Genomic DNA, 14,030 nt, shown 5'->3' with positions numbered 1-14,030 from the left:
TCTAACTCTGAGAGTCAGCCTTCTCAATAAAAAGTCCTCAGAGATGCTTATCCTGGATTCTCCATTCCTCCTGCCTTGACCAGTGTGGGGCCCTTGTTAACCTTCCCCTGGGCTGCCCAAATAGACCCCTATGTGCCCAGGCCATCCTGCAAGGCTTTGTGACATCAGACCTGGGGCGGGGGGAAGGGAGCAGAAATGCAGCCCCAGCTCCATGGGACATGGTTTGGGGTAACATCCTCTAGAGAGAGGCTGCCTTTTACTTACTGCACAAAGCTCTAGCCTGGGCTTAAGGAGGGCTCGCAATTGCTCATTTCACCTCCCGTTCTTCTTGCCCCGGTTCAGCTCTGCCACCAGAGTAATGTCCCTAAAACGCAATCACGGTGCCCTCACCTCGAATGCCATTGGAGTAAACGCTATCAGTTTGGATTCCGAGGGGTCCCCTGAGGGCTGTCAGATGAAATACAGGACACTTGGTTATATTTTAATTTTGGATAAGCACCAAATAAGGCTTTACTTTAGGTATTATCCCAATACTGCATGGGGCATACTTATACTGAGACATTATTCCTTGTTTATCTTGAACTTCTCATTTATCTGAAATTCAAATGTAACTGACTGTCCTGTGTTTTTATTTGGTAAATCGTGAACCATACCCCTGCCCCAATATACTTGCCCTGAGTTTCAACCAATTTGCGTATTCAGTGTTCTCAAACAGACCCCCGTGCCTAACTGCTTACCTCACCTCCGTGCATTTGTTCTGGCTCTCACTCTGCCTAGAATGCCCTCCCTCCAGTCAAACGTTGGCCATCTCTCAACAGCCAGAAGCCTTTACTGATGGCTCCAGGCAGACATGGTCTCTCCCGTCTTTGAGCCACATGGCACGTTGTCTCTCTCGCTTCCACTGTTTTGAGCTTAGCTGTGGGGTGGGTTGGTGGCTTATCCTATCTCCTCTATTAGAATTTGAGTTCCTTACGGACAAGGATCATTATTACCCTCATTTTTGCACCTGTAGTGACCAGCACAGTGCCCTGCACACATTTTGTGCTCAATACGTAGTTGTTAAATTGCCAGTGGTTAGCCCACCACTTTTTTAATAGCTGTATTTCAGTTACTAACTGAAAACAATGATGATTCATTGCTGGTTAAGACCCTTCCACATTTGTCGTGTTTCAAATAAAGGACAATAGAAGCCAATCAGCACAGAAGTGTCCATTGCGATTAGGCAATTCTCATAGAGATAATAACTATCATGACTTGGAATGTGTCATGGGCTACAAAACCTATTCCATCTTTCTGTTGTTCTGGTGTGGAGAGAGCGAGACTATTCTGAAGCTGCTCAAGGGTGTGTTAACCCTTCTGGAAGGTGGAGGAGTGTTGTGCTTTCTTCTCTCCCTTCTATCTCCCTTCTTCTTTCCTTGCCTCCATCTCGCTTGGCCCTTCTGCATGGGGTGTGCCATTCATGTACAATGTATTTAGTAGTGGGATCATTTACCAGGAAACACACGTGACAGAGAAAGGCAACTCAAGCTTGCAGGCATGTAGTCACCCACAAAGAAAAATGTCTAACGGAGGATATGCCATGTACCTGGAGAAGTAAATACTTAGGAGCAATTCACTTAACCATCAGAGAGGTTACCACAACTTCTAGGTAGTGGACTCCGGCGCACCTCTGTGGGATGATGGTTGTTGGATTCTGGTCGTGGAGCAGTGTTGGGATATCCAGCCTATCTTCCTTTCCCGTACATCGCTTAATATTTTCTTTCTGCCCAGGTCTACAGGGAAAATGTTTTATTCATTTAAAGGTGAAAGTAGACACCTCTCCCTTCAAAAGAACCACCCACAACACGGCTACTGCAGGGCAGGAACCGACTCCACGGTTCTGTAAGTGATGCCCTGGGCCATCACACTGGTCGACAAGCCTCTCCATTATGCACAGGATGGCCAATGAGACACAGGATGAAGAACTCTCCCCAAACTGAAGTGTTCTTAGGACCTCACATGTGTCCCTGAGTGTTAATATGGTGAGACTGTGGGGGCTCAGGGGAGCTGAGTCCCCAGGCCAAACTAGCTATTGTCTCATCACACTTTCCTGACCATGCACAGCAATGCCAGTAGGTGGGAAGTCATTTTCTAATCCCAAGACAGGACCTTCCTTTGACTAAATGGTCATTTCACATAATTCACAACTCCCTTATTGAGTTGTTAACTTAGTGGATTTGGAAGGAATACAATTTGTCAAGATTAGTGCATTTCAAAGGGGTGGCTCAAGACATAGTGAGTGTGTTTAATGCAGCTGTCTTAAGACTCCTGACTCTCAATGCTGAGTTCTAGGAATTTATGTGTCAGTTTTCTCATCCTTCATTCCCTGTAGTCAATAATCCCTCCTTCTCACTCTCTGTTTTATTTTGTTTTTCTTTTTATTTTTTGGTGAGGAAGATCGTTGCTGAGCTAACACCTATGCTGGTCCTCCTCTATTTTGTATGGGGGACTCCACCACAGCATGTCTAGACGTGTAGGTCCACGCTCAGGATCCAAACCTGTGAACCCCAGGCCCCCAAAACAAAGCGCACAAACTTAACCATATGCCACCAGGCCAGCCCCTATTTTTTTTTTTATTGCTCATTTTAAACAAGGAAAATCTAGAATTCTTATTTCAAAATAAAACTACAGTAAATTAATTGGAGTGAGCACCCTTTTAAGGAAAATGACTGATAGTTTATTGCTCTCTGGCAAATATAGATAATGCAATTTCCTTTTATTGGCCAACAGCCTTTGATTTAAGACACATGACAGGATCTGTCTGCAGGTAAACTCCTGTGTTTGTTCTAAACCCTTACTTTGTCCATTAAGCCCCATGTTACTGTCTGTTGAAAAAAATCAAGTTCTATCTTCCATATCTTTGAAAAACCACTAAGAGAAGACACTTTTAAATTTTAAAACTAATGAAGTAAGCTACTAAGTAGGAATGTTAGTTTAGATGCATTCAGTTTTAGGAGTGAAATCCTGAAGAGAACAAGCCTCTTGGCCTGTTGAAAAGCACAAAGTCCCTTCACGCTTCCTGACATCATTCTAAACTCAGTCTCCTAGCATCTTGTCTCAGAGATGCTCCAAACACAGAGATTGGTTTATAATCTTAAAAACAACAGGAATTCTCTTTTCAGGCCCAGAATGAGAGGCAGCAGGTTTGCATGTAAACAGCTTGGGTCCTACACTCAGAGAGAAAGGTTTCACTCCTGCTCCTGACAAAATTTGGAGCAATTACTCTCAGCTCATATTTCTTTCCTGCAACTTGTGGCTAATAGTATTTACCTAGGTTTGTGGTGGGTAAACATTCAACACGAGAAAGCAAGTTTTATTTAATCATCTTGGCTTCAGCTACACACACACCTGTAAGGTTAATAAAAATTTCACATCTCCATATTTATGTAGCAAGGAATGCGAACAGTGTTGGCTGATATGCAGATTGTTGACATTACATTGTAGAGGAACCTGGGACTCAATGAGATGGTGGCCGCCTTTAATGAGGAGAGCTGGAACAGCATTAGGGTTCTTATTCTGCAGTCCAAAGCAGTGGGAGGATGCGATTCCGGCTCTCCCACAGTGACTGTCCAATCGCCAAGTTGTGTTGGTCTTGATCATACAAACTACAAACAGAAAAACTTAATTTAAAATCGAATAGCTCTGTAGAGTTGTGACTGTCTTTGGTATGGGCCTCCCTCAGAGGAGACCCTTGCAGACTTATTACAGACGTGTGTTGGTGAAGCCTGTGCACATTCTGCGTCTGAGCCATGAGGAGTAAATCACGCTGCTCTTCCTGCTGCTCAGACTCTGTCTGCTGACATTAAAATGTCCTCACAACTTATAAAAATCATTAAGGATTCCATTTGCGCCTCCCTGGTGGGAAGTTAAGAAATAAATCCGTGCCAGCCAGTGTACATTTCAAATATTTACAATATGATACTTTCTCTCCAGGTGGTGCTCTTGCAGCCTCCCTCTGAGAAATTAGTGTAGACACAGAAGAGGCCCCCCAAGACCAGCATTTTATTAAGGAAAGCTCAGAGTCACTTCTTTCTCCATTGTCCCCCAGAACCCTGATCTCATTACCCTTGATGCTCATGCCAGAGAATAAAGAAGGGAAAGAGAAGAAAGAGGAAAAGGAAGGAGAAGAGGATGGCAGTGGGAAGCGAGAGGAAGGGAAGAGGGGTGAAAGGGAGGCGGGGGGAGGGGAGGAGAGGCAGTGACGGGGGAGGAAGGGAGAGGCCGACAGGGAAAAAAGTAACTGGCATTTGGCATTTGCTTAGTAAACAGACACTGAGCTGAGCCTCCCCTAGCATGCCCAGTCTCAGTCTCAGCTGAACTGCAGTTTCGGTAACAAGGCACAAAGCAATAGCAACAATGATGGCTTGTAAGTGTTCCATGTGAAAGAAAAACATGGAGAATATCATTCTTTAATGCTACTCAAGACCAGTCCCTGACAGATGGAAGATTAAAGGTTGACATGAAGACAATTTCTTAACAGTAAAAGTCGTGAAAGGATGGGGAAGGGGAGTGGAAATGGTTTTGGAATTTCTTTCCTAGAAGAATATTTTAAAATTGAGTCCGTTTTACCTTTCTGAGAAGGTTAGAAGAGGAGCATGTGAGGGCAGGAAGCACTGAGTCCCTCAGACCTGTCTGACTCTGTGAAGCCTTTAGAAGGAGGAAGGAAACATTATGGACAACAGGAATGAGGGCAAGACAAGGAGGCTGGAAGAGAAATCCAAGATCTTCTTGCTTAGGCTCACGCTGTGAACTAGGTTAACAAGCAGGATTCCTCCCGCTTGGATCACCAGATATTGTTCTGGAAACGTGCCCTCTGTAATCCAGCACCAGATCCTGGCACTGAATGGTTACGTCACTGAGCTCATCACTGTTCTCCAATGGCAGGAATCACCACGGTGCTGACCATGTCCACGATCGTCTCCGGAGTAAGTGCCTCCATGCCCCAGGTGTCCTACGTGAAGGACGTGGACGTGTACCTGTGGGTCAGCTCCCTCTTTGTGTTCCTGTCAGTCATTGAATACGCAGCTGTGAACTACCTGACCACAGTGGAGGAGCAGCACCGATTCGAGAAGACAGGGAAGGTACTGCCCTGCTTTGACCCTCGGGTCCCGTCTGCAATGTGAGAAAGATTGTCCTCATCTATGTCCCTCTCCTGACAGCACTGGGGCCCTTGGATTAAGCCCGTTTGCCTTGGCAAGATGCAAGATTACGTGGTGGTAACAATTTAACATTGAACTTCATTCTCTTGCTCTATGCTGGCTGGTTTCTCAGCATCCTCACTCAACTCTGCCAGGAGTTTAGTGTGAGGGGTTTCTCTCAGAGTGCTCCTCCCCATTGGCTCTGTCCCTTGAAAAGAAGAGGTTGCTTCAAGTAGATGATGACAATGACAATGACAGCTAACATCTAATGAGTATTTATTACGTGTTGGTGTTGTGCTAACCACCTAATGTACATTATGTCATTTAATTTTCAAAGTAACCCCAAGAGGTCGGTACTTTACCGCCCTCATTTTACAGAGGTGAAATAGCAGATGGTCAAGGTCACGCAGCTCAAGGGGAATCAGGATTTGCTTCTGGGTCTTCCTGCTCCAAAGGCTGTGCTCTCCACCAATACATGATATGTTTCTCTCCACCCAGAGCTAGGACTGATTTTTCTCTTCTCGTCACTCGGGACAGTGGTAAAGCCTAAAGGGAGGCTCTTCTCCCCACAGTATATATACTGGGAATGAGGTGCCTTCTGGGCACTGAATGTTACCACAGGTCTCTGGTGACATTGCTTAATAAATATGGATAGATGGACCTCCACTGCTTCACTTCACAGAGGCTGGAGCACCAGTGCCCCGTTATTAGGAGAACTGACATAAGAGGTTCAGAAACCCAACTGATCAAATTAATTCATTTGCTAGCCTACACTTGAGACTACACATGCACACACACACACACAATTTTAATGCCATACGATCACATTGGTTTAAGAAATTCTTATATGAGCATTTATACACACCCAAAATATTACTTAACATTTTTTGTACTTCTGGTGCGAACGTTTCATCCTTTTCAGAGTATTTTTATATCCTCTTCTCCCAGTGAACCCTCATATCAGCTCCCTGATGTAGGCCTTGCAGACACTATTATCTCTATTTTTAAGATGCAGAGGCAGAGTTTTAGTGAAGTAAAGTGATTTGCCAAAAGATTCACAGTCAACAGAGCTGCACCTGCAACTCAGATCTGGAATGCGAACTCCATTCTTTCACGTCCTTTGAGTGAAGGCTGAAATAGGATCTGATTTTGCTTTATTGCAGACACTTAAGTTTGTTTGGTTGGCAGCATATATGTGCCCCTGTCACATACATAGCCCCAGTGACTGCCGTGCAGGTGGAGCTTTTAGACAAGCATGCAGCAAAGGTGTGTGTGCATTGCCTGGATTTGTTAAGATTTCCTTTCAGCAGATCTGGGTGGGACCCGAGAGTCTGCATTGCTAACAAGCCCCAGATGCTGCCGATCCCCTGCCCACACTGTGAACAGCAGAGATCTAGACAATCTGTGAGTGAAAGGTGACAGAGAAAAACGTGTGACAAGGGAAAGAACTTTGCTGTTCTTGTTTTGTTTCATTTTTTATGTGTGGAATGGTTAACCTAAGAAAGAGGCTCTGAAATAATTTTGGCCCACCTCCACCTAGTGCTTTGACTTCAAAGTCTCTATGTCTCCTGCCCCCACCTGCCACGCTACACACCTGCTCGCCCGATCTCAATTCTTTCTTCATTCACTGGGATTGTACAGTCTTCTGTGTATCTCTAAGAAGAGATTCTTTGGAGTTATCAATCATCATTCATTTTTAAAATTATTTTTTGTTGTAGTTGTGGTGAAACACATATAACATAAAACTTACCGTCTTAACTGTTTTCAAGTGTCCGGTTCAGCACCATTAAGTATATTCACATTACTGTGCAACCAATCTCCAGAACTTTTTCCTCTTGCAAAACTGAAACTCTGCACACATTAAACAACTCCCGTTTCCCCCTCGCCCAGCCTCTGGAAACCACCATTCTAGGCATTCTCCTTCAAAGCTACAATTATCTCGAAGAAACGTTCTACCTGCGATTCATGGAGTCGTGGGACAAAATGAAAGAGCACAGGATTCGGAGTCAGAAGGGGTGATGCCAAACCTCAGGCCACCACTTCCTCGCTGTGTGTTCCAGGCTAATTCTCCTAAACCTCGTTCCGCATTTGCAAAATGGTGGGATTTCTTCCCTATTTACCTCACACGGCTGTTGTGCAGATCAAGTGATATAATAAATAAGTCTGAAACTTTGCACACTATAAAGAACTTACACAAAGGTTAAGTTCTTATTGTGATTAGTACCCAGAGCATCAGCTCGGAAGGGACAGGAGTTTTCACAGGGATAGTGGGAACAGGCTGTCCAAGAGGAGAGCTCTTTAAGGGACTGGATGCCCTGGTGAGGGGCAGGTGTAAGGATATGTCTCTGGGTTTGGGGCTAATCAATGGTACCTCTCTCCTCTATACCTGAGTTGGGAAACCAGTTTGAGAGAGAGAGATGAGAGCCAGACAGATGGATATGATGGTGTCACTTTTGTTATTGGTAAAGCCATTTGGAGAAAGTGGCTTAGATCTGTGAGCAGGAGGGCTGACACTTCATCACTGAATTAAATGTACTTACTTTCTTGGTCACTGGTGAAGCTAGACAATTGGGACCCTCTCTGGAAGGACAGTCTCCTTTTACCTTATTTCAGAGAACAAACCTGGACTCCAGTGCAGAGCTCAAAGGGAGGACTCAAAAGGGACTGAGTCACACATGCCAGTTCCTCCTCCAAACCCCTAAGGTGTTGTGGTTGGGGACAGTGAGAAAGGCCAGGAATGTTAGGTTCCTCCCTGTGAAACCAGGGAGTCAGGCAAAGCTCATTTCCTACCGTCAGACATGTCCCAACCACCCCGCAGACACCAAGAGCTGAGAGAACAGCAGGGCCTCGGAAAAAGTGTCCCTGGTGGTGGCCTTGCCCAGAAAGGAGAAAGGAGGCTATTTTCTTTCCTATCATTTCACCCAAATATTTTCCCAATTCCAGGACTTAGAACTCAGTCCAAAACAGTCAAATCTGTATTTGAGATATAACATGCCTCAGCTATGTGCTTACTTGTAGGCTGGAGTGAAAAACTGAAGACCAGTTCTAAAACTGTTTCTATTGAAACAACCAACTTATAAACTTGTGGAAATCAGAAGCCTACTAGTAAAATTGTGTATTGCAAGATTTGATCAACTATATAGATAGTTCTCAAGTATCATCATGGATAAAGAAAATGGCACCCTTGCTTTTAAAAGATTATGTCTTCTTTAAGACATTAAAGACATTTTCATCAGGATAAAAAAGTGGATGTCCAGTGTGATGACGCAGCAGCGTTCTGGGTGGCTAGTGAGCCACTGTCCCTAGTTATACCCTCGGATCCAGAGATTAATGTATTATTCATGTTATTATTGGCTATCTGAGGTTAGTTACCATCTTGATTTATTTCATGTTTATTTTGTCCATTTTCATTTTATTATGGAAAGTTTCTACAATTAAAATGAAAAGGGACAACATAGTTCAGTGTGGGTCTCTGGGTAGTTTACTGACCACACAAAATAGTCTCCATGTCTTCTGAATTCTGAATAAATTCACCCAGTAGTGGCCTGTCCCTATTTGTTCGTTTTTAACTTCCCTATAGATCAAGAAGTGATTTTGTGCTCTGAGAAAGCACCCAGTAACAGCCGCTTCCTAGACATGGCTCTGGACCAGCGAGAACCGCAGCCTCCCTCCGACTAAAACCTTAGAGGAGAACGGACTTCAGGCTCAATCTGGCACTGGAGCCGGAAAGCACCGAAATTCACTCCTTCCAAAAAATAAGCCAATTTCAAGTTGTTTGATCGGGCTGTGTTTTCAGCAAAAATGAGAAGGCTTGGCAATTTGCATTCTAGAAGAGCAGCTAAAATCATTCCCTACCCCCACCCCAGATTTATGCATAAATGGGTCACCAGATGATATTGTTCTGTTCTTGGACAAAAATACAGTGACTGGGCATACTGCTATGTTTTCTCTAAAGAGGAAAAGTATGTTGAAAAACAAGTCCAATTGGTTTATATTGCTCTTCTGATAAATCATATTCAATTTCAACTCACAGACTTATGGCAAACAATTCATACTGCTCAGAAACACAAGGGAAAACCCACAATAGTGTTCCCTCTGGGGAAACACACACTGAGTGCGACAGTCCATCAGGCCAGGATTAAATGAGAAACATTGACAATACCATTGTGTAACACTTATTTGTATAATGCTCAAATATCTCTATGGAAATGATTACAAACCTCACTAAATCTCTGTTAAAAACAGATCTCTAAAGATAATGTTTTCCGTACATTATTAAGATGATGTTTAGTCAGATACCAGAAGCAAAACCAGAATTCTGTTCTTTAAGCAAAACATTCTTAGCACTTATTGAAATTATCTATTTTTAAAATATGATTGTTTCGAGGGGCTGGCCCCGTGGCCGAGTGGTTAAGTTCGCGCGCTCCGCTGCAGGCGGCCCAGTGTTTCGTCGGTTCGAATCCTGGGCGCGGACATGGCACTGCTCGTCAGACCACGCTGAGGCAGCGTCCCACATGCCACAACTAGAAGGACCCACAACAAAGAATATACAACTATGTACCGGGGGGCTTTGGGGAGAAAAAGGAAAAAATAAAATCTTTAAAAAAAAAAATGATTGTTTCAATTTTTACTGTAATTTCTGCTCATAAAACCATATTCATGACTTACTAACAAGAATCTTTTCTTTAGGTTTCCAGAATGTACAATATTGATGCAGTTCAAGCCATGGCCTTCGATGGATGTTACCAGGACAGTGAGACTGACGTGGACCAGACTTCCTTTTCTCTACACTCAGAAGAGGACTCTGTGCAAGGAAGATGCACAGGCAGCCCCAGCGCAGATTCATCTCACACAAAGAGAAGAAAATCCCTCGGGGGGGACGTTGGTAAAGCCATTCTGGAGAACAACCATGTCATTGATACCTATGCCAGGATTTTATTTCCCATTGTGTATATTATATTTAATTTGTTTTACTGGGGTATATATGTGTGAAGAGGAACTCCCCATGTACACAACTTGTTTTGGAGTCAGATTATGTTAAAAACAACAACAACAAACAGCTCTTGACTATAAATTGGACGGTACTAGACTAAACTGCACGTCGGCCAGTCACCTCTCCTGACCTAAGAAGACTTGAAGTTGACTGATTTCCATTTGGAAAGAGATTAAGGCCCTGGAAGAATCTGCCTCCACAAATAAGAGTCACGAGCGTACACACTATGGAAAACAGTTCCCATAGGGGAGGGCTTTGTAACTACTTCATCTGGGCCCTCCTTGCTTTCGAAAGGTAAATTTTCTGTATTTAACTAAGGAGTAAAGCTGGACTATGACAGTAATTCAAGGGGAGTTCGTTCCTCCTTGCTAGCCAACTCCCAGATTCCCTAACAGAGCTGAATCCTCCTGGGGAAGAACATCGGCGCTGAGGTGGCACCACGGACACACGCGCTGAGATTCCCACGAGGAGCCTTCCTCTCTCATCTCCAGTCGAGTCTTTTATCTTATTTCACTATTAAGTTCCATATATTATTGAGTCCAAAGGGGACAAAAAAATCTAAACTTCACTCAGTCTTCCCATCCTAATGTTAAATTAATACACCAATCTTCAATAATAGCATCTTGTATTTTGTAGTTGAGGTATAGCTTTCATAGCTTCTTGGGAGTATTTAATTAATTAGTTACTTTATTTACCAAATGTTTCTTGACCTCCTTCGTGTGCCAGGCACTTTATTAGGCATTATGTACTAAGAAACAAATACGGAATGACATTCCTGCCATCAGTGAGTGCATAGCCTAGCAGGAACGGTGAACTGGTAGTCATAATAAATAATAAATGTAATGGATGTTAAAATGGAGCTGTGTACACTGTGCCGAAAAGGGAATCCCAAAAGAAGGAAAAGAACATCCACGAAGGGACATGGACGCTAAATTTATATACAACTGAAGATGCTTCCAGACATGGTCTTCAGTGAAAAATTGAATGAAATTTACGTTTCTCATAGTAATCTTTAGTAAGTTTGGTTGAACGAAGGAAATCAGGTCACTTGAGTATTAAATAAATGTTTGTTAAGTAGAAAAACCTCCAATGATCAGCATTCCTTTGGTAGACTGGCAGTGTGCATGCTTTTTTGTTGAGTGTTTTGTGAAAAACATTTCATTTAGAGATAAGCCCTTGGTAGGAAGTATGAAATATTTCCTATCCTATTTTGATTTCTGGGATTGGATTAAGAAAAATAAATTAAACAGTACATTACTTTCAGTGTATTGCCATTTATTTCACCATAAAGTAAACCAAAATGATTTGAATTATGTCATGCCAGGTGAAGAGACAAATAACTTCCTGCTTGTTTACCAATAACATTGGTTTTGTTCTTTGCTGTCAATGACATAGGGTTCTAGAAACTTATTTTCCTCTTTGGTGAAAAAGATTTAAAGGCAAATTCTTTCTCTATCATGACTTCTCTCATGGGCAGGCTAATTCTAGAATACTTCATTCTATTGTCTTAAACAACTTTTCCAGTTCTTTCAAAACTTTCCAAGGATTATGTTTTTCCAGGAAACTGTCCAAAATTGAGCTAATATAATTTACTTAAAGTCTTTTTCCATTTAATTATAGATAAACCATAAATAAATTTTAGAACTATTTGCTTAATATGACTTCAGAGGGATAGTATTTTTGTGGAATTATATTTTCAAAATACAGAACAAATTAATATCCTAAGTGGTTCTTTGGGAATTTGTAGCTATTATTTAACCAGAGTACTACAGCTGGATTAACACTTCTGATTCTGACATACTCTGTGTCTAATTGATATAACCAAAAAAAAAAAATGGACAAATCTACAAATGAACAGAAAAATCTACACTGTTCCCTTCTTCCAGTTCTCTGGTTCTTCAGACATTGCTGTTTTTCTTTTACTTTGACCTATAATATTCAGAATGTCTAATGCTGCCCCTGGGCATATTCACTTCACAATTTTAAATTAAATGCATCACTGAATACCTTTGGCGATCTAGGTTAGAGTGATGGGTCTCTGTCACACTACACATATACTCAGCATTCCTCTTGAGCAGCATTCATGCACAATTCTTGGCCAATCAAACATAACTTGTGTTAATGTCTAGAAACATGGTCACTCCATTTTTCAGCAATAAATGTCTAAAACATGTTTACTGCTCAAGAGAATTATTAGAGCATTCAGAATGAGCTCCAAGGATTTTAGCCAATTTTTTTCTTCTCAGATCAGTGGCTTGTGAAGACTGTGAAGACAGAGCTGTTTCTGCGAGCTTCCCTTCTTCCAGTGAGCAACAAGTTTTCTGGTTCGGTTCTTATTTCAAGAACAATGAAATCAGAGTGACCTGGGAAATATATGAGTGACAGACAGTATATAATAGTTACCTCATTTTTATTTTCGCTTCATTTACTGATCACAATCTGAAACAGACTGTGCGTGATTGTTCACTGAGGGATAAGCTTGGATAAAATGCAAGGATTTGAGAAAATAAGCTGCTTTCCAAGATTAAGAAAAAGCCAGCCAGCTCTGTGAACTGCCTAAATATAGAAACAGGCTGTTTTATGGGGACTGCTCTGGAAAACCAATGAAAAAAATATATTTTTAACTTAATTTTACTGTTTTTGTTCTACTTGCAAAAGAAATACAATTTCATTATAAAAATTAAAAATACCAATTGGCAAAAAAATGTATAATCTCCTCAGAATTAAACAGTTAACATTTTAATGTATATTCTTAGTTTTTCTATGCATAACATATATTTTACCGAGGTGATTACTTTGTATATACTTTCACTTGTTAATTTAAACACTATCATACCAAACAGTGCGCTAGGATATGGTAACAAAGGGTGGACACTCTGACTTACTGAACTTACATTCTATTCGGGAATGTGTGTAAATTATGCTATTTGTAGCCAGGTTTTCTTCTCTGGATCATAAACAACTTTTCTTTTTCAATTTGTTAATTTTTTTTTCATAAACAACTACCTATGCCATTTTTTCCTGCAAACTAATTTTTGTACGCTGCAGAGCAGGCCACTGAATGTGCACCACACTTTAACCCATCTCTTGTGGGATAGCTGCTTCATTTCCTCTTGTGGGCTGCTATAATAGGTTGCCATTAGCAATATAAAGAACATTTAGAAGCAAAATCATCTTTGAAACAAATGAAATTTCTAGACATATCCAAATTTCAGCGTTTATTCCCTTATAAGAATTCCTGTTTGCCACTAGAATCTGCCATGTTAGAGTCAGATTCACTCACCTGTCTGTCCAGAAGCTCTGGGGTAGAAATACTGCAAGTGAAGAAATTATTTTATTTTTAGTTTATTTTTTCCCCAGACATTCATAGATGGGTATGTATACACTGGCATACGCTTCATATAAAAGAAGTTTTAGCATTGTATAAAATGCTTACATTAAAGCCGTCCTATTTACTGAAACCCTGCTTCCTCTCATAACTGTTATCGCCACTACAAGCCTTCTTTGTAAGTAGGAGAGTAACTGAGATTGCAAATATTTGCATGAGTTGCTACAAAATCATAATTTATGGCTACATTGTCTTAATCCTTGCAGGTGAGTTAGTTTTCATGAGTAAGGTCTATCATTTTGAACTGTGCCACTCATAAGCCAGTTCAAATCACAAACACACCCACACATATACACAATTTTTTTTAACGTGGAGACTAATGAGGAAAGGAATTATATCTAATTCTATAATCATTATTAAGGTCAAAATTCCAATGAGATTAAATAACACCCTCAGAGAAGCCACAGAGCAGAGGTAAGGAAATTGCTATTTCAGCTACGATTAACTACAGTTCTGTACCTGGTGCTGCTGT

The 14,030-nt window shown here is 41.6% G+C and overlaps 1 protein-coding gene across 1 annotated transcript in view; it reads left to right on the top strand.

Annotated features, from left to right (window-relative positions):
* Window positions 1-11,426, top strand: part of GABRR3 (gamma-aminobutyric acid type A receptor subunit rho3) — a 42,011-nt gene extending 30,585 nt beyond the window's left edge. Inside the window, exons 8-9 of the mRNA XM_014864082.3 lie at window positions 4,924-5,120; window positions 9,867-11,426. Of these exons, the coding sequence (XP_014719568.2) occupies window positions 4,924-5,120; window positions 9,867-10,169 (500 nt within the window). The 3' untranslated portion in view covers window positions 10,170-11,426. The remainder of the gene's footprint in view (window positions 1-4,923; window positions 5,121-9,866) is intronic.
* The last annotated feature ends 2,604 nt before the right edge of the window (window positions 11,427-14,030 follow it).

Source organism: Equus asinus, chromosome 5, assembly GCF_041296235.1.
Source record: "Equus asinus isolate D_3611 breed Donkey chromosome 5, EquAss-T2T_v2, whole genome shotgun sequence".
Taxonomy (NCBI): domain Eukaryota; kingdom Metazoa; phylum Chordata; class Mammalia; order Perissodactyla; family Equidae; genus Equus; species Equus asinus.
Note: the sequence above shows the minus strand (reverse complement) of the source record. Positions and strands in the feature narration are given on the sequence as shown.